Raw genomic sequence first — 20429 nt, 5'->3', positions numbered from 1 at the left:
GGATACTTAGTTTGTTGAATTCCCTTGTAAACATTGCAACAGTACGAGTATTCAACATCGCTTCAGGACATGAACAAGTTTATCTGACACTCGCCATTTAGGATTAACTTTTCAATGTGATCAGTGTGAACTTTCGATATCAACAATTCAGAGTCTAAAAAGACACAAAATATATAATATCAATACTAAATTTCATGATGTAACACTGGAAGAATTTTACGACAACTTTGAGTCAATATTGAAGCTTTTCGGGGTTTTCTTAAACAAAATGGACAGAAATAAAACAATATTTACATTAGAAAACATATTTTTTGATCAATAATAAAACATTTTTGAGCTGAAAGGTTCCGTCTTCTTTCCAGTTATTCAACATAAAAGTATTAAAAGCTATTTTATATTTTTATAATTGTTAATTTTTCAGAAAAAAAATGGCGGAAAGTGTAAAAGAAGAAAATGGAATGGAAGATTTCGAGATGAAAGAAGAGAAACCAATAAAAGAAGAAATCCTCCAACCATCAGCTGATGATAACGGTGTTTTTATCAAGGATGAAGATGTTAAGTTGGAAATCACTGAACTGAGAGGTAATTAAAAAATACTGTTTTGTGCCGCTATCTGCTTTATGTACTGTATGAACTGTATAGCGCCCTGAAGGCAGTTTGGGGGTTCCATCAACAATCCACTTAAAGTCTTTAGATAATTTTTAAATTAAGACAAAGAAAACTTTTAAGAAAACTGGTTACTTTTCAAACTTTTGATCAAATTTAAATATTTAGCCTTTTGTTCTATAATTTTAAATCCCTTTAAAAACCCCTTTTTGATATTTATTGTTAGTTAAACATAATTTATTAAAATCTTAATTTTTACGTGATACTTGAACTTTTAATGATCTGTTTTTTGCATTGGCAAATTTTAGAGTCAAGTTAATGTATGATTTATAATGATCGTGTAAATCTTCACTCTTAATGATATATTTAATTTTAAATAATATGTATCCCTGTAAATCTTTAGATTTAAAATGAAAGGGTTATAATTATGAACCATATATTTTAACAACTTTAAATATTCATTGCTAATCCTAGTTGGCAATTTATAAATAGATGGAAATATGGGTTCATATTATATTTTATATTTACTTTGGACACAAAGATAAAAATGTATATAATTTAAAAGCAGGGGTGTATATTTACTCTCAAAAAAAACATTCCCCCTCTTTTGAAAATCGTTTTTCTCCCCCAAAAGTTAAGTATAACTCATAGGGTTCTATTTGCTGAATAAATAAATAAATAAATTTTTGGGTAAATAATATGAAAAAGTTGCCTTTTCATGTTAAATTTTTTATTTTTTCTCAAATCTTTAAAAATCACCCCGGAATTAATAATGTACATATTGTACATTATTAATTCCGGGGTGATTTTTAAAGATTTTTAAAGATGTACTTGGTAAATGATTTTTTGATAAAGCTTAAATCGTTTTTTTAGATGACGCAGCATTGCCTGGGGATTTCGGTATACCGGGATCTATCCTCTCGTGTGAGAGCTGTGAATATTCTACATCATCACAAATCAACTTAATGAAACACATGGCAAGCAAACGCAAAATTAGCGTGATCTTCCCTTGTGATCAGTGTCAGTTTGCACCGTTGACACTGCCGATTCTAAAATCACACATAAAGAAGATTCACGAGAATTTTTTGCATGCTTGTGATCTATGTGACCATGTTCCCAGGTCTGTGGAGGAATTGAAAGATCACTTGTTACTAAGTCACCAAATGGTCCGATATCCATGTGCTCATTGTGACTTTTTAGCATCGACAAATGAAAATCTCGAATATCACATTGTGAGAAAGCATGTTAAAAGAAGATTTCCGTGTCCCTTGTGTAAATATGCAGCAAATTCTAAAAAGAATCTGAATGCTCACGTAGAGAGTATTCATGAGAAACGCAAGTATCCGTGTAGTGAATGTTCTTACGCTGCAACATCAACGAGTAGCCTAAAAGCGCACAAAGAAAGGAAACACGATGGTGTAAGGCATCTCTGCGGGGAGTGTGATTACTCTACAGCGAGTTTAAACAGCCTTAAAGTACATATTAAAGGTAGACATGAGGGCTTGGGGTATTATTGTGATAAATGCGAGTATTATTCAATTTCCCCAACTGGTCTGAAAATGCACATCAATATTGTTCACGAAAATGTCCGATTTCCATGTGACCAGTGTGAGTACAAAGCAACTAGTGTCGGAAATCTCAAAGGTCACAGAGAAAGTAAGCATGATGGAGTAAGATATCCTTGTGACGAATGCGAGTTTTCTGGAATTACCAGACGTTCCCTGAAAGAGCACAAACAAAGAGATCATGAAGGCGTGAGATACCCTTGTGATCAGTGCGATTATGTGGCAACTAGGGTAAAGGTTTTAAGAGAGCACACCAGCAGTAAACATGAAGGCTTGACGTTTCCATGTAATGAATGTGATTTGGTCGTTACCACGATCAAAAGCTTAAAAAGGCACAAGTTGAACAAACATGAAGGAGTGCGATATCCTTGTAGTGAATGCACATTTTCTGCGTCATCAAGCTGTATCTTAAAGACCCACAAGTTAAACATTCACGATGGAGTGAAACATCCCTGTGAATCATGTGACTTTGTTGCAACCACAGCTAGAATTCTAAGACAACACGTCAAGAGCAAGCATTAAAGATCTTTTTAAAAAAAAGTACAAAGCTCTGTGTTATTTTAAAGAGTGGATTTATAATTTTCCGCTAAGCTTCCCGGAATCTTGAACCATATTTAGCATACTAATAACAGCAGGCTTTGCAGCATTTTTTTAACCTCAATTACTTTATGCTTCATCTTTCCAAACTTAAAAGAAAAAAAAACATTGTTTTAAAATCAATTTTATATTTGATTAAAACGTAAAAGATACATTTAAATCAATTTAAATAATTTCATTTAAAATGTATATTTTTAATTTAGTATCAAAATCCGGATCTGTACTGAAAAGAAGTTTGGTTTGAGAAATGTGTATTGTGAAAACTGTAAATAGATTTAAGTAATTGGTTTAGCATAGTGTATTGCTGTGATTGTGTTTTTATTATCTGTCTTTGTACTTTTCTGTATATGTTATTCCTTTTTAATTATTAATATATTTTAACATGTTTTGCCGTTAAACTTGTACGGTTTTGACGATTATTATATACACTGTACAGCAATGATAGAAAACGTATAAGCGACTATTGTTTGGTTGTTTGTTTTAAAGGCTTTTAAGCCAAAATTCACTTATTTTCAGAAGTGGACGAAATATAAAGGGGAGTACTTGTGTAAGAAAATATATGTACATGTAACCGCAAGGCGAAATATATTTCCTTCAAACCTTTTTTCTAACTCTATTTTGTTATTTCACATGATTTGTTATCATAGGTATAATTGAAGACAATCCGAAGAAAGCTTCGCCGCAGAATTTCTGTTCTAATTTTGGTAGCCTAATACTTTTAAATAACAGAATTTTATCTTCTTGGGAAATCATCATTAATAGTATTTCAAACTGTAAGTAAAATAATATGACATAACCAATATTTTGTAACTTTGGCGCAGATTTTTATTGTTACCTGAACATTATCAGGGTTTTTATGATTTCTTTTAAAAATAGTGTATTAGCATAATAAACATTTCCTGTACCTTCGTTTCTGTTTCAAAATACAAATAATTACCTTTTTTTCTGTTTCAAAATGCAAATAATTACCTTTTTTCTGTTTCAAAATACAAATAAATACCTTTTTTCTGTTTCAAAATACAAATAATTACCTTTTCTGTTTCAAAATACAAATTATTACCTTTTTTCTGTTTCAAAATACAAAAAATTTCCTTTTTTCTGTTTAAAAATACAAATAATTTCAAATTAATTTTTTAACGTCGAGGAAAAATTAGTTGTTTGAATTATTTAGATGAGATTCGTTTTCTTATGTTTATGTTATGCCTGGATAAAGTCTGCAAATCATAAACAGATCATTTTGATAATATTTTTCTAGTTATGTTAATTCTTTAATGGTCACTTTTTTAAAAACTAAATATCTTTTGGGTTGAAGACTAAATTTGATATTTTTCTCATGTTTATTAAAGTTTAATATAAACATGTTTATTGCTCTCTTCACCCTTCGTTCCACCTCATTCATTAATTTTTACAAACAAGTTCTTAACTTCATAATCCAACAGTTCAATACTTATACACCTGTGCACTTATGCTAAAGACTTTTCTTATTCCTTTTCAATATCTCGTGATGGTTACACCCTGATGGAACAATTCTAATTGGGAATAATTGAAAGCCCACATAGAATATCGAGATCCATTTAAGATAAACCGTGAACGATACGCTACAAAAGTTCAACATCATATAAATAGATAAACATGGGAATTAACAAAGTGAAAACTTAACGATCGTGAAAAACTTATCATTAAGTAGCTGGTAAATTTTTAAAGCTTATATTATCGAAGAAAAATAGTCACATTTAAGTCTAAACTTATTACTAGAATAAAGGGATTGTAATTTTAGAGGACTTATCACGATGTTAGAGTTCCAGTATTTAAATTTAGAACATGTTACACCTTCTCATCAGATGGTAATCTAAAAGAGTTACTTTGTAGGGAAATCTCTGATCAATTTGCAACAAACAAAAACATTGCATTACTTTGTATTTATAAGATTTTTAAAGAAATTTGATCAGTTGATTGCATGCAAATTAATCAGTTTATTCATCAATGAATTGTTCATTTATTGATGCAAGAATCGATAAAAAAGATTTTCAGAAATTAAAATGAAATTAAGGCGGCCATTTCAGAAGGTTTGTAAATTACATTCTCCAACAAGTTTATACCCTGATGCTATATCGTTTGCACTAATGTCCTATTGAACTAACGTACTTTTGCACTAAAGTTAGCTGATCAGTAACACTTGTGGCCGCAGCGCCTGGCCCCCTAGCCGCGGCGCTCGGCCCCCTAGCCTGTCCTAACCGCAGCGCTCGGCCCAGAAAAATTGTCCTAACCTAACCCTCAAATAAATCGTTAGTCCGAATTTGAACGTTAGTGCGAATGTACGTTAGTCCGATCAATCATTAGTGCAAACGATACGACACCTATACTCTACAACAAGGTACTATTGATTCACCGACAAAAGGTCAAACGACACAGGGTCAAACGACAAAACGTCAAAATGATAAAAATATTTTTTGATTTAAATCATAGGAAATTCGCAACCCTCCTATATCAATTTTGTACATGGATCTATATGTTAGACATGGATATAATTGACCATGTGGCCGCAGCGCTCGACCCCCTAGTCTGTCCTAGCCGCAGCGCTCGGCCCAGAAAGTGTCTTTAACTAACCTAACCCGTGGCCGCAGCGCTCGGCCCAGAAAGTGTCCTAGCCTAACCCTAAATAATAATAATTAAATACTACTGTAACAGATGTCAAAATTTTAAAAAAATTTCCCCTTTGTCGCATTTTTTGACCCCTATGTCGTTTTACCCTTTGTCGTTTTACCATTTGTCGCGCTTTTGACCCTTAGTCGTTAATGACCCAGTGTCGTTTGACCCTGTGTCGGTGAACCCTAATATTCAGTTACGGGGGATAGGGGTTGTGTACATTTTACAATAACGTACTAGACTAGGACAGCTCAAGAACTGGTTTAATGTAAATAAACAACAGGGGTTTAAACTATGATGTTATAAGTCCGGCCTTCATTTCCTACTCAGGCTACCCATAGTGCCGACTATTGTTACGGATCTTTGTCATTGTTTTAATTACGGGGAGTGATCTGCAGGTGGTGGCGTGGCAGACCTGCCGTGTCACCCTCTACAGGGCAGACATGTCACCCCCACACTTGCATGAAAGGCAGTCGACACAAAGTATTTTTAAGATCGAACTTTCGCTCTTGCCAAACATTTTTACCCCATTAAAACGTTCAATAGGTTCCAAATGAATCCTTAAAATGTCATTACAATACTGCAAACCTCAATTCAACTACCATGTCTACGTGGTCACTCCCTTAAACAATAGTGCCTAGCAGCTAAATAAATCATATAAATATGTATACAAAATATATCCCACGCGGTCCCAACTCTCCCAACTACCTGTAGTAAACACAATAATAACCTTCCTCGACTACGTAAGAAACAAGATTGATTAAATTCAGTCTTCAAAATCTGATTCTTTGTTGGCGATCCTGTATCTGATTTCACCAAATATTTTTGCACATTTTTTATTTTTCATTAAGCATTTTTCTCCTAATTATGGGACCCAGGAGAAAGCTGATTTTGTAACATTATTAATTTATGTTAATCTTAAATTTCAAATATTTAATTATTTTCAGCTGTTCATGAACTCGTTCACATCAGAAAAGAAATGTGTCTGCTATATTTGGATGTTTTGTAAGTTGTTATTCAGTTTTTTTGTTTCAAACTCGTTCAAGCACATAATTAAGTTCTAAAGACGACATTTTCTGTTTTAATAACATAATCAAAAAACTAATTTAATACCTAATATTGCTCTAATCAAGGTTTAATGATCACTGGAATATTTTCATTTTCTGTCCAGGTATCCTTCTTTAAATTGATTTGTTTTACAATAAAGTTTAAAGGGGTTTTCACGACATTTTGAGTTTGTCAAGATTCACAGCAATGACCTTTGACCCTTTATCTGAGCAAAGTGGACGAAGAGATCAAGCTTATTCTTACAAGAACACACAAGCAACTGCAATTGCTTGTGTGAACTGAAGTCAAAACGTTTGAGTTGTAAATCTGAGGATCAAGCAGCAGGCTCATGCAGACATTCGAATTAAATTAATTCCTGTTCAATATTCACCATGTGCAGGAGTCATACCTTGTAAATCAATACTTGAGGGATTAAGCATTTGTCCTCAAATTTAAAAATGCGAACGTTGGGTATGTACAGGAAATTCATTTTTCATAAGTTTGCAAGGGATCCGTAGTAAATCGTATGGATCTTTTTTAATACAATCTTTGAATGGTTTGGATGTCGTCTTCGTCATTCTGAAGACGACATTATTTCTCTCTCCAGGTTTGGAACAATTCGGCTAACTACACAAGGTAAGTGTTTTAGTTCTATGTCTGTATGTTTTGTATCCAGAGGCTTATTCACGGGGGGGGGGGGGTCTTTGGGGACTAAGCCCCCCCTGGGCCAGTGAACTCTATTGATTTCAGGGGGTTTTCAGGCCCCAACGGATGCTGAGCCCCCCAGCCCCTGGAAATAAAAAAAAATTAAGCCCGCCCCTGGACAAATTCCTGAATACGCTCCTGTCTGTATCTCCTACAAACTTGGGATGCCATTAATTTTAATGTATATCTACTTGTACAGTGAGAGACATCAAACCAAGCTAATATATAACGTGTTTATGATATTGAAAAAAAGCAAATACTCAGACTTATAAAGTGTTATGAGTCTAACAGTCGTCTTCCTATAGTGTTATGGATCTCACTGTTATATTCAGAAACCAGCAACAGGTTGCAGATGATCTTGTAAATTGCACGAAGTCAAATTCATGTAAGCAAAAGATTCAGGTAATATTTACATCACCATGATGTCTGAAATAATTTAGAAAGGTCTTTCGTGATATATAATTGTCTTTTGTACAATTATTGCAATTATACAAAAGACAATATTTTGTTTAAATTTGTCTATAAAAGCCAATTAACTTTATTTAAAAGTTTCAAATCAAGATAATAACATTTCCGTGGTTCTTTAACGAGTTCCTGAATCAAAGTTTGAGGCAATTCGGTCAACGGGCTCCTGGAGTTATGATCGGGCATACAAAGTTTCAAACAGACAGATACACAAACAGAGATTACTACTTTATACGTTTAGATAATCGGAAAACTATGGAATGATTGTTGTCTTTTTTATTTCCTTTAATCAAGAAATGTTGCTCATGATTTCAAAATTTGCAATCATTTTAACTGTATAAATATTTGTCTAAAAAGGACAAATTTCTGAAATTGAAATTGGCAACAAATTTTCAAAATCCTTACCGACATTATACAATGGAGAATATGAAAGAATATAACAATAATTCCACTGTTTTTTAGAAACCACTATAATAATCATACAACTCATTAAACAGTGTTAATATTGATTAAGAACATGTTTTAGTTTAAAATGTATGGAAAGTTAAATTTTTGTTATAATAAAACTTCAACTAAAAACAAACGCTCTGTTTAAAAATAAAATAAGTTCTGCTTGTTATTGCAGAATGTTATGGAAACTGCTTGTAAACCAGCTTCTAAAATTGCCTTTGCAAAAGTTCATAAGACAGGGAGCTCTACTCTGCAAAATATATTACTTAGGTTAACTTTAATTTAGATGATAAAAGGGGGGTCTGCTTGGTACGGGGGGGGGGCCGGGGGGTGAAGCTGAATACTGCATGACACCATCATTTTTTTAGGAATGGTTTGGAAAATGATTTAAATTTTGCTTTGCCCGAATCCTCCTGGATGTTTAACTCCAAAGTAATAATTTTTTAATAAAAATATGTTTTTTTAAATATTCAAAAATTTAATTAAAGTACAAAAGCTTTAAAAAAAGTACGAAAAAAGATGTTGCCACAGTACATAATTAAATAAATTAAATATTTGTTGTCTTTAATCTAAAAATTATTGATCTTTAATGGTTAATTAATGGTTAATTAAGGGTTAACTAATAAAGCAAATATTTGTAATCGACTGCATAAGTCATTTTGAGCAGGAGGCATTGAAAGTCAAAAGCAATGTTTTTCATAGTTTTATAAATATTTAGAAACCATTTGATATTATCGAAGTTTCGAGTCTTCCATGGGCTCATCTTGGATTTGATTTATTCATTTTTCATAGGTATTGACACTTTAGACACTTCATTGACACTTTAGACATTTCATAGACACTTTAGACACTACATAGACACTTTGAGACTATAGAGGCACTTTAATTTGTAGACACTTTTAGACACCATATACAACTGTTATGAGTATTTAATTCTGTTATGAAGCAAATAGTTTTACAAGCGTGCAAATGGCTTTAAAACTAACCTTTTTTTATATTCTTCTGTGAACACTGAATTTTCATTGAACTAAACGCTAAATTTTTTAACTAGAAACGAATTTCTTAACCAGACATTAAATTTCTTAACTAGAAACTAAATTTTTAACTAGACACTAAATTTCTTAACTAAACGCTGAATTTCGTAACTAGACACTAAATTTCTTAACTAGACACTAAATTTCTTAACTAAACGCTAAATTTCTTAACTAAACGTTGAATTTCTTAGCTAGACACTAAATTTATTAACTAAACGTTGAATTTCTTAGATAGACACTAAATTTCTTAACTATACGCTGAATTTCTTAACTATACACTAAATTTCTTAACTAAATGTTGAATTTCTTAGCTAGACACTAAATTTCTTAACTAAACGTTGAATTTCTTAACTATACACTAAATTTCTTAACTAAATGTTGAATTTCTTAGCTAGACACTAAATTTCTTAACTAAACGTTGAATTTCTTAGCTAGACACTAAATTTCTTAACTATACGCTGAATTTCTTAACTATACACTAAATTTCTTAACTAAATGTTGAATTTCTTAGCTAGACACTAAATTTCTTAACTAAACGCTGAATTTCTTAACTATACACTAAATTTCTTAACTAAATGTTGAATTTCTTAGCTAAACACTAAATTTCTTAACTAAACGGTGAATTTTCTAACTAGACACTAAATTTCTTAACAGACACTAAATTTCTTAATTTGACACTAAATTTCTTAACAAGACAATAAACTTCTTGCCTAGACGCTAAATTTTTTAAACTATAGACAATAATTTTTTTTAAACTAGACGCAAAATTTTGTAATCTAGATATTGTGAATTTTGTTGACATTGTTACACAATGGACTAAAGTTTTTCTCTCAAAGATTTTTTGTTTCAGTATCTGGAACTATGATGAAGTAAAGAAAATTTTACCTTCTGCTATATACATCACAATTCTAAGGTAGATTTTAAAAAGATTTTTTTCTTCCAAATTGACATTTAACTTTTTATCAGGAACCCAGTTGATTGTTATGAATCTAATTATGTTTACATGAACTTACAGGAAAGTTTGATTTTAAAAAATCCTTGTGCTCCCCTCCCCCCCCCCCCCCCCAGAAATCTCTGATGTGTCTTATCTTGACCATATATTTGTATTAACCAGGCCCGACTTTAGACTTCCTTTAGTTTATTGTTCTACTACGAACTGTACGCCCCCCCCCCATCCACCATCTTAAACAAAAATAACAACAAATTCAGCCAAAACACACCCTTTATATCGATAAAACATGCATTTTTTAATATTCAAACTTTTGTAAAGAATATTTTTAAAATGGACATTAATGAGTTTGCCAAGAGAAAGGTAAAACTAGGAACTGAGTTTTTGTCACAAGTTTTCTTATCCCTAAATCTTTGTAGTAGACCTTTGATAAATCAAACTATGAATTCTGTTGGATCAAATAGTCTTAAAGTTTTAAATACCAAAGGTCGACATCCATCAGGTTGCAAAGATTTAGAGATTATGAAACTTAAGTTTGTGGCACGAACTCAGTCTCTTTTGAAATCAAAAATAAATAATAACAAACACAGATTTGAAATTATTCCTTTCAGGCTTCAAGAAATGTTAGTAGAAACTTGAAACTCCCAATAGGTTCGTAAAACACATTTTACACTTGGATTTTTCAGATGAACGCAAACCAAGATGTACTGTACACGCTCTCACGCAAAAATCGAGCAGTATTTTCCCCTAGTACTCCTTTAAAACTTAGAAATAAGCGCTTTGTATTTTTAAAATGTATAAGCCTAAGCCTTCAAAAAGTATAAGTATATTGTTAGGGTAAAACCACCTAGGTGTTGTGACGCGAAAATTTAAAGTCGATAATGTCTAAAAATTTGATGACTAACTTTCAGAGTTTTCTTTATCTCGTACAAGGGCGTACACAGGGGGGGAGGAAGTGCCCCCCTAGACCTTTAAGGGGGGGGGGATAGCCCCTCCCTAAAACTCAGAGCTATCACACTTTTAAAATCTGAAACTGAAAGTGAAGAACATAAAAAAAATTATTTTGCTTTTTTTCTGCCAGTTTTATTTGAAGGAGGGATAAAGTAAGGTAATTGGACTATGTGACGTGTATCCAAGAAGTCAAATGTTTTGAATTTGCAGTTCATATTCTGCCCACCCCCCCTAGAAACTCCTGGGGGGTGGGGGCAAAAAATATTTCGCCCCCACCCCCATAAATTTATTCCTGCTACGCCCTTGATCTTGTACTCTTCTCTTCTCGTTAATTTTTAAAAAGTTTTAAGTTTAGACCAATGAGAAATCGATAATTCACCGCACCACGAGGAGAAATTGAGTCCACTGAAAGAGCAGCAAAAGAACATTTTTTGGGGTTCTTTAAATGCTCTTTATAATTAACCACAAACAAGGAAATAGACGAGAATGTAGGGAAGGGTATTCACGAACTACCATGAAAAGATAAGTGTTTAGTCTTTGAGAGGAGCAAAACATTATTTGTCTCATCTGCATTTAGTTCTCATATTTAGGGAAAAATCAACAGCTGTTTGATCTTGGAGTTCCACGTGACAGCTTAGAAAACAATGCTTTAGGGGAGCAATAAATATTAGAGTTGATTGGAATTGATTTAAACTGTGGTCGGAACTTTTGATGGAGTTGAGCTATGACTTATTGCATTCTATTAAATCCGGAAAGGAATTAAGTCTTTGCCACAAACTCGGATTTCCTAACCCGCAAATCTTTGCAACCCAATGTCGTGGACCTTAGTCCTCATTTATTTCAAACTCAGAATTCTGTTAGATCGAATAATATAAGTTTGAAATATCAAAGTTTTACATCATTAGGTTGTAAAGATATAGGACTTAGAAAATTTAAGTTTGTGGGAAAGCCTTAATTCCTTTAGAGTTAAAATCCTTTAGATTTTCTATTTTTGTAAAACATATCAAATATAAATCAGAACCTCTGCTAATGAGAAACCCTTCGGCTAATAAGAAACAATTTAAGAAGGAGGATCATTTCTTAGATATTTTGAAAAGTTTTGCAGACGGTTATAAAAACTTTTTTATAATAACTAAATAATATTTTTATTTGTTGCTCCAAATAGTTAAAGAAAAGGTTAGTTCAATATTTTATTGCAGAAATGCCTTTCTATTTTATATTTTTTCATTATTAATAAACTATTCATACGTTGAAGGACTTAAAATTAATATAACGATAGATCCATTGATAACTGATAAATAATTAATCCTGCAGTTTTGCATCTTTTTTGTAAAATTATTTTTTCGATCATTTTTAGCATATACAGTACACTACTAACATGTGTAATAATTTTATCTTTGGCGTGCGAATAATACTTTAAAATAAAATCACAATATTGGTGAAACTTAACACCATTAAAAATAAAAAGGTATTTCTCATTGCTTGTCTTTCTTTTAATGCATTTATCCATTAATCATTGAGTTTCTTTCAGATAAAGGAGTTTGACAAACAGTTTGATTTAGTTTTGATCGCTGAACACTTTGACGAGGGATTAGGAAATTATTTTAAACTTTTTATTTTTATTTTTTGTCGTGGCATAAGTTTCTCATCAAGTGGACAATGGACACGAATCGAACTAAATACCGTGATTTTTTCTTGCCATCAAATTCGGTAATCCAAATTTTAAAAGACGACTTATTATTTTTATTTAAATCTTCCAATTTTTCAAGTTTTAAATTCACTTCTCAATTATTAGATCCCTCTATGGAAAATATAAAAAGTCAGAAAATAATTTAATAAACTGTTCAGTGCTTCTAGCAGACAAACTTTGCTGGGATTTAAGGGATGTAAGGTGAAGTAAAATCAAGTTTTATTTACACTTCAAGGGACTCACGTTGTAGTTTTAAGTGACCTTTCATTTACAGAGGGCAATGTTCGATTCACAATTAGAAAATTAGAAGTTCAGGGACAGAATTTTATGAATTTGATCTAGGTCGCTGAAATACCTACCGTCGATTCAAATCTTAAAGTAAAACATTTATGAGGATTCGAATGGATGATTCTGAATTTGAACCGGCAACAGGTAGTTCAGCGACCTCTCCAATTTATTAAATTCGGTCCCTCAGTAGGTAAGTCACCCTAATTTAACAGTTCGGTCACAAGTTGACCAATTAAACATAAATTTTTCACCTTTTTCTCTGCTGGCCAGAACGGTTTTTCAAATCGTTCGTTATAATGATCAATTGTTTTTGCTTCGTTCAGGCTCACATCTTCTATCAGAGTCAATTTTAGAAATTGAATTGACAGAATATAATAGTTTAAATTAGCCAAATAAAAGCCAATATATCTTATCAATATCTAAAAATGGATAACTCACCTTTCTCTCCTTTCATACAAATGTTATTCATTATGTATTTGTATCTAGAAGCAATAAATGTACTTCTAAAGTGGTGACCCCAGACAGCAAATGAACTATGGCCGGAAACACAACCTCCTGCTTAGAAACAGCTCAAGAATTGATCAAGGATGACAATCTCAAGCTTTGACTTCTTATCCACAAATTTACTATTCCTTCATCATGCAAAACCTCAGCTACTCCTGGAGTTAATAAGCTAAACCTCAGTTACTCCTGGAGCTAATAAGCTAAACGTATCATACGCCGCATAAATCTAAAGTTTTCAGGGACCTGGACCAGACAGCCAGATATTGAGCTCTCCGGGTTTCCCGGCACTGTAAAAATCATAGAATTCATCAATGTGTTTTTAACCCTTGTAAATGTATAATTATGTGCCTAATAAAATATTTATTTATAATAGGCTAAACCTCAGCTACTCTCGGAGCTAATAAGCTAAATCTCAGCTACTCCTGGAGCTAATAAGCTAAACCTCAGCTACTCCTGGAGCTAATAAACTAAACCTCAGCTACTCCTGGAGCTAATAAGCTAAACCTCAGTTACTCCTGGAGCTAATAAGCTAAACCTTAGCTACTACTACTGGAGCTAATAAGCTAAACCTTAGCTACTACTACTGGAGCTAATAAGCTAAACCTCAGCTACTCCTGGAGCTAATAAGCTAAACCTCAGTTACTCCTGGAGCTAATAAACTAAACCTCAGCTACTCCTGGAGCTAATAAGCTTAACCGCAGCTACTCCTGAAGCTAATCTATATATAATATATATACTTTGCTTGTCTGTCGGTCCGTTCGTATCAAATAAACGTCAAAACAGCTGAACCGATCGGGCACAAATTTTTTGCGGGACCTCACGTGACCCCAGAGAAGGTATATTGATGATCGAATTTTCAAAGATTTGCCTCCATCAAAATTATTTTTTTCGAAAGTTTTGAAATCCACGAATTTTTATTTTTAAATCTGTGAAAATTTTTTTTATTTTTGTTTTACAATGCACGTAAAGAAATTATGTTTCCAATGGATATAGAAAATGGGCTAAACTTCTGCTTCTCCTGGTCCTCCTGGAGCTAATAAGCCTAACCTCAGCTACTCCTGGAGCTAAAAAGCTAAACTTCAGCTTTCTAGAAGCTAATGAGCTACACAACTACTCCTGGAGCTAATTAGCTAAACAGCTAATAAGCTATAAAGCTACTCCCGGAGCTAATCAGCTACACAGCTACTCCCGGAGCTAATCAGCTACACAGCTACTCCTGGAGCTAATCATCGATACAGCTACTCCTGGAGCTTTTAAGCTGAACAGCTGCCATCATTTAACCTACTCGTAGATATTCTGGACGCCAGTTCTCTACAGGTTAAATCTATGCCCGCCAAGCCTTCACTATAGCTAATCTCTTCATATGGCCACTGGCTAGCCTTACACTATAAGGACTCAAAGAAGTTCGTAGTAAGATTTCGATTCTACTGGAGACCACCGGAGGGATTTTATTTTCACTGGAGGGGTTTCAAAAAATGCTTTTTGTAATTTAAAACTTTACGCAGAGGGATATCCTTCCTATGGGTTTATAATTCCACTGGAGGGATTCAGTTATCCTTTCTAGGGGTTTATAATTCCATTGGAGGGATTCAGATATCCTTCCTGGGGGGTTATAATTCCACTGGAGGGATTCAGTTATCCTTCCTAGGGGTTTAGAATTCCATTGGAGGGATTCAGATATCCTTCCTGGGGGTTTATAATTCCACTGGAGGGATTCAGATGTCCTTCCTGGGGGTTTATAATTCCACTGGAGGGATTCAGATGTCCTTCCTTTGGGTTTATAATTCCACTGGAGGGATTCAGATATCCTTCCTAGGGGTTTATAATTCCACTGGAGGGATTCAGTTATCCTTCCGAGGGGTTTATAATTCCATTGGAGGGATTCAGATATCCTTAAAAGGAGTTTTTAAATCCACTGGAGGGATTCAGATATCCTTCCAAAGGAGTTTTTAAATCCACTGGAGGGATTCAGATATCCTTCCAAGGGGTTTATAATTCCACTGGAGGGATTCAGATATCCTTCCTGGGGGTTAATAATTCCACTGGAGGGATTCAGATATCTGAATCTCTTTAGTGAAATTTTAAACCCCCTAGATATATATCTGAATTCTTTCAATTGAATTATATAAATCCCCCAGAAAGATATCTGAATCTCTCCAGTGGAATTATAAACCCCTAGGAAAGATATCTGAATCCCTCCAGTAGAATTATAAACCCCTTGGAAGGATAACGGAATCCCTCCAGTGGCATTATAACCCCCCAGGAAGGACATCTGAATCCCTCCAGTGGAATGTAAATCACCCTGCGTAAAGTTTTGAATTGTAAAAAGCATTTTTTCAAACCCCTCCAGTGTAAAAGAATTCCCTCCGATGGTCTCCAGTGGAGTCAAAATCTTACTACGAACTTCCGTGACTCCACTATAAGGTTGATAATGACATGGGAAGGGGGCAGATCAGAAATTTACAAGCAGCTATTTGTGAATTCCGTAAACACTTGCAAGGAAACTTCTGTAGAGGATGAAATCCCCAAAAGAGGATTACTAAATCCTCAAATTAGTAGTGTTGGATTCTGGACCCAGAAATGACGACCTACTCACCTCACCTCTCCTTTAGTACAATTGTTATTCATTATGTAATTGTATCTAGAAGCAATAAATGTACTTCTAAAACCTATTGTTAAGGTATTTAAGACAGAATGCTAGAAAACTGGAATTTGTTTCCGACATTTCTTCAGAATCTCGGAGTATGCTTAGGTAAAATTATATGTTTATGAAAAATGTTATTTAAATGATTGATAATTTTCAAAGAAAAGTCATTTAACAGTAAATACGTTTTCTTCGTTAAAGCAATTCAAGAAAAAATATTTAACTTTTGTAGATAGTTTTCTGTTGAAAGATTAAGAAACATTCTATTAAATAGCGAACAAAAATAAAATTCTGAAGAAAAAATTTAAAGATACGAATGCGAAAAACTGTTATTAACAAAAAAAATATAGAAAAACTTTTTGTAATAATGGTTTAACACAGCAAAATCGAACTTTTTTTTAATGAAACTATTTCTCTTTTTCAGTAATTGGCTGTGGGCTGACTCTCTTCTTTACCAACATTTTCTGTCTAAATTCAATACAGAAGTATCAAGGTAGAGTTTAGGGTTGTATTTAATAGGATAAAAATAAAATGTCGAAACGGCTGAACCAATCAGGCCCAACTTTTTTTGTGGCAACTCACATGAACCCCAGGAAAGTTTAATGGCTGGTCAGAATAAAAAAGTTGGGCAAGAATAATTTGGTTAAATTTTTATTGTTATTATTCCGGCAATAAAACATCAAGGAATTCTGTATTAATATTATTTTGTTTTTAAGGGACATCTTGTTTCATTTAAATGTTTTTAAACAATTTACAGCGATAACCAGAAAACTTTGGAATGGGAAGGCGACTTTTAGAAATGTCCAATGAGCATGAGACACAGCAATTGTATCAAGTAAAACTATTTTTGCTTTGTAACAACATCAAAAGCACATACTTAATGATTGCTTTAATGTCGACTTCCTATTTCACTGTTTTCTAGTTATGGCAGTAGTTAAATCATTGTTAAATAATACAGAAATATTTAATCTCATTGTTTTAGGTTTGGCAAGGAAAAGTTGGAAGTTGAAGTTGAGCGTCTACGATCCATGAACAAGGTGTTGGAACAAGAATGTGTTCTTGAGGTCGCTGATAATACTAAACTTGGATCAGAATACAGGTGGATATCATCTTTATTATTTCTAAACCCATATTTTACTCATCTAAGGTTTGATAATGAAAGGGCAGAACAGCCATGAATGTACCTAATTTTTTGTTAATGGTATAAATGGACAAAAGTATTCCGTTTCTTACCAAATCCCTCTCAAGCATGTTTTTTCACATTGAACAATAAATAACTTATAACTACAGGAACAAAATATAATGAATAGCAAGATATGGTTGAACTGCGTAAACATAGTTCAACCATTTCTGTAAACCGGCTCACAAGAGAACACATAGATTCAGACTACTATGAAAAACTGCATACATTTTTCAAGAATGGGTCGATTTTGAAGTGTCGTAATGCCTTGGACTTTATTATTACCTTACTAACTCAATCTTTTTTGTAGACCTAGACATGTACTGGAAAGCACTTGTTTTTAGCTTTAGTCACAACAAGAAGTAATTGGAAAAATTCTCATTAATTTTTGCTTGAGAACTTGTTGCAACCTATAGATCACTGTGAGAAGTGGTTAAACTATGTCTGCGAAGTTCTGACCTGACCTCATGTTTCTAATAGAAAGAGTAAGATAAAAAGATATTTTGTTGTTTACTAGAATGGCTGCACCGACAGTAGAAGGATATGTTATAGATGAAACTAAACCTTGGTGTCCCAAGTTTGGTTTTAGTGAACCATATTTCTACGAGCTGGTCAAACAGAAAATGTATAAAAGGTTGGTCAAAAAAATCTAGGAAAATAATCAAAATTATAATAAAAACATAAAATAAATGAAACAAAGGAACTGATTACTCGTCCCAAACTATAATTTTTTAGACTTCTAATATCCGTGTAACCTGGTGATGTACATTGTACACCTTGGTTATCAATCTAACATTAAGAAGCAAAGATTTAAGAATCAGAAAATCAAAGTTTCCTTTCATTTTGGAATCTGTCCAAAAGCTTTTAAATGAACATATTTCTAAAGCGTATCAACAGTTCATAGTTATATTCTTTTAACCTTCATTATGACCAAGGAGAATTGAATAGAAGGAGGGGGCGATAGGGTTTCCGTACACTTTGCTGTGACGTTTTTGGACTGCTGAAGAACTAGTTTTTGCGTAACAATAATATCAAAGGCAGCCAATCTAATGTAAACAAACATGAGTTAGTGTACGGTGAATCTTCATCTAACGCGCCAGAGATGCCAGATGTCTGTTTATCATTTTTGTTATTGTTTACAATCTTTATTATTGTTGTTACGCAAAAACTAGTTCTTCAGCAGTCCAAAAACGTCACAGCAAAGTGTACGGAAACCCTATCGCCCCCTCCTATTCAATTCTCCTTGATTATTACTAATGGAAATATCTTTTCCATTTGATATTAAATAACTGTCGGCCATTGTATTGCAGATGTTTTCCCTTCTATCAGCAGGAAAATATCTAATGTTTCTCTCTTAAATACTAAAGAAAAAACAACTCTTCACTAAAATCCATGATTCATTCGGTCAGAGTACCGCAGATCACAACAGTACGCACCGAAAGCTTAGTTTAGGGTGATATAGACGCCGTCCTTTTTAGTTTAAGATTTAAAGGGAACAGATGTGAATCGAATATGGCATAAAACAATAAACCTTAATAATAAACAATAAATCTTATTTTTAGGACTGACAATTCTTTAAATCCTATAACCAAGAAGATGGGATTTGCTAGTTTATCATCGCAGGTAGGAGGGGCGTATACAGGACTTTGTCCGGGGGGGGCAACCTTTTTTAACTTTCCTATTACCATGAAGCTGAGCCCTCGTAGCTCCTCCGCCCTATACACCCATATTACAGGTGAAACAGAACCAACAAGAAAAACAGCAAATATCGACGAAAACAAAAATGAAGAAAATACGACTATAACAACAGAAGACAACAAAGATAGACTAATGAAGAGTAGAAATTAAAGCTAGCATTAAGAATTTGAAAGAAATGGATAAATAGCTTTAATTCCATAGCTAATAGGAGGCAGTGATTTTTATTACTGAAAAATTTTGTTTAGCTGTCTTTGATATAACGTTTTTTATTCAGTTAATTGATGAATTTGATCACACATTTTCTTTTACGTTTTTGTAAATAAAGAAAGTTTTCATTTAACGATATTAGGTTCATAATCGTGTTCATGTACATGATTATATTAATCATGCTGTTTTCCTTCCACACCATACAGGAATTTACTCGTGACGCGGCGTATATAACTCATTCACGGATTTTAACAAAAAACGCGGCTTTTGTTGTTTAGATTCAACTGATATTTATATTTTAGCGGATTTTTTCAATATTTGAACATTTTTGTCAAACATTTGGTTTAGTTCGGGATGTGGGGTTATCGAAACCATTTTCGACGATCATCGATTGTAACAAAATCCATGATTGTTTCATGCAATTTTTTTAATATACTAAAAATCTGAATTATGTTTTAACATTTCGACAGCAATATTTATATTAATTCAAACCCTAGTGAATTTTCGGGCACACTTTTTATATAACGTGGACAAAAGGACGGAGGGTTGAAGCGCTTCGGTCAATTGAGCACAAAATACAATATTTGTAATTTTTCCTGCGCGCGCTTGCAATTTAATAGAGCGGAGATCAATTTTATTCATATACATATATATATTTATATATGTATACTGTTAAATGCGTTTAGGACTATAAAAAATGAGAATTTAAACCTTTCTTATAAAAATGTATTATTTTTTTCGTGACGTTCAGAGAGAAACTTAATCCTGTTTTTTTGCAACCAATGCGTTTTGCAAATATTTTTTCTAATGAAAAATAAAAACAAGGATTGGCTTTCATTTTGGAGAGTCATAAATATATGGCTGCTAGGTCAAATTTTTTAAAGATGTGTGGCTAATCGTAATTATGATTTTAATTTTATCAAATTTTTGTCAAATTTCTTTTTCGGTGCACCTTTGAAAGTATGTTGTTTATCGGAAAAAGAAAATTTTATTGAATTGAAGCTTAAACATTTACAGGGTGGCCAAAATGTACGGATTGTACGGATTGATTTTTTTTTACCCTAAAATTGTACGGATTGTACGGATTGTACGGATTAATTTTTTTTAACCCTAAAATTGTACGGATTGTACGGATTGTACGGATTTGTTTTCAAATTGTACGGATTGTACGGATTTTATCCTGGAAAATACACCGTTTTTTTT

General features: G+C 33.1%; 2 protein-coding genes across 3 annotated transcripts; both read left to right on the top strand.

The window, feature by feature from the left end:
* Window positions 1–402: 402 nt before the first annotated feature.
* On the top strand, window positions 403–3374 carry LOC111709578 (zinc finger autosomal protein). Its single transcript, XM_023483311.1, has 2 exons — window positions 403–582; window positions 1480–3374. The coding sequence occupies exons 1-2, from the start codon at window positions 429–431 to the stop codon at window positions 2691–2693; spliced, it is 1368 nt and encodes a 455-aa protein (XP_023339079.1). The 5' UTR covers window positions 403–428; the 3' UTR covers window positions 2694–3374.
* Window positions 3375–4729: 1355 nt separating this feature from the next.
* LOC111709577 (galactosylceramide sulfotransferase) lies at window positions 4730–19359 on the top strand. 2 transcript variants are annotated; one of them, XM_023483310.1, is made up of 22 exons: window positions 4730–4834; window positions 6362–6419; window positions 6548–6585; window positions 7069–7097; window positions 7499–7568; window positions 8257–8351; window positions 8450–8513; window positions 8800–8873; window positions 9966–10028; window positions 10082–10125; window positions 10381–10427; window positions 10676–10715; window positions 11606–11668; window positions 12181–12191; window positions 12547–12610; window positions 12864–12906; window positions 16178–16249; window positions 16566–16634; window positions 17124–17240; window positions 17839–17955; window positions 18884–18944; window positions 19057–19359. In XM_023483310.1, the coding sequence occupies exons 1-22, from the start codon at window positions 4808–4810 to the stop codon at window positions 19123–19125; spliced, it is 1335 nt and encodes a 444-aa protein (XP_023339078.1). In that variant the 5' UTR covers window positions 4730–4807; the 3' UTR covers window positions 19126–19359. The 2 variants fall into 2 exon arrangements, with proteins under 2 accessions (XP_023339078.1, XP_023339077.1); XM_023483309.1 differs by having other exon boundaries at window positions 4731–4834; window positions 10082–10130; window positions 10386–10427.
* The last annotated feature ends 1070 nt before the right edge of the window (window positions 19360–20429 follow it).

This window comes from Eurytemora carolleeae, unplaced genomic scaffold, assembly GCF_000591075.1.
Source record: "Eurytemora carolleeae unplaced genomic scaffold, Eaff_2.0 scaffold862, whole genome shotgun sequence".
Lineage (NCBI taxonomy): Eukaryota > Metazoa > Arthropoda > Copepoda > Calanoida > Temoridae > Eurytemora > Eurytemora carolleeae.
The sequence above is the reverse complement of the archived record's forward strand: the minus strand, read 5'-3'. Positions and strand labels throughout refer to the sequence as shown.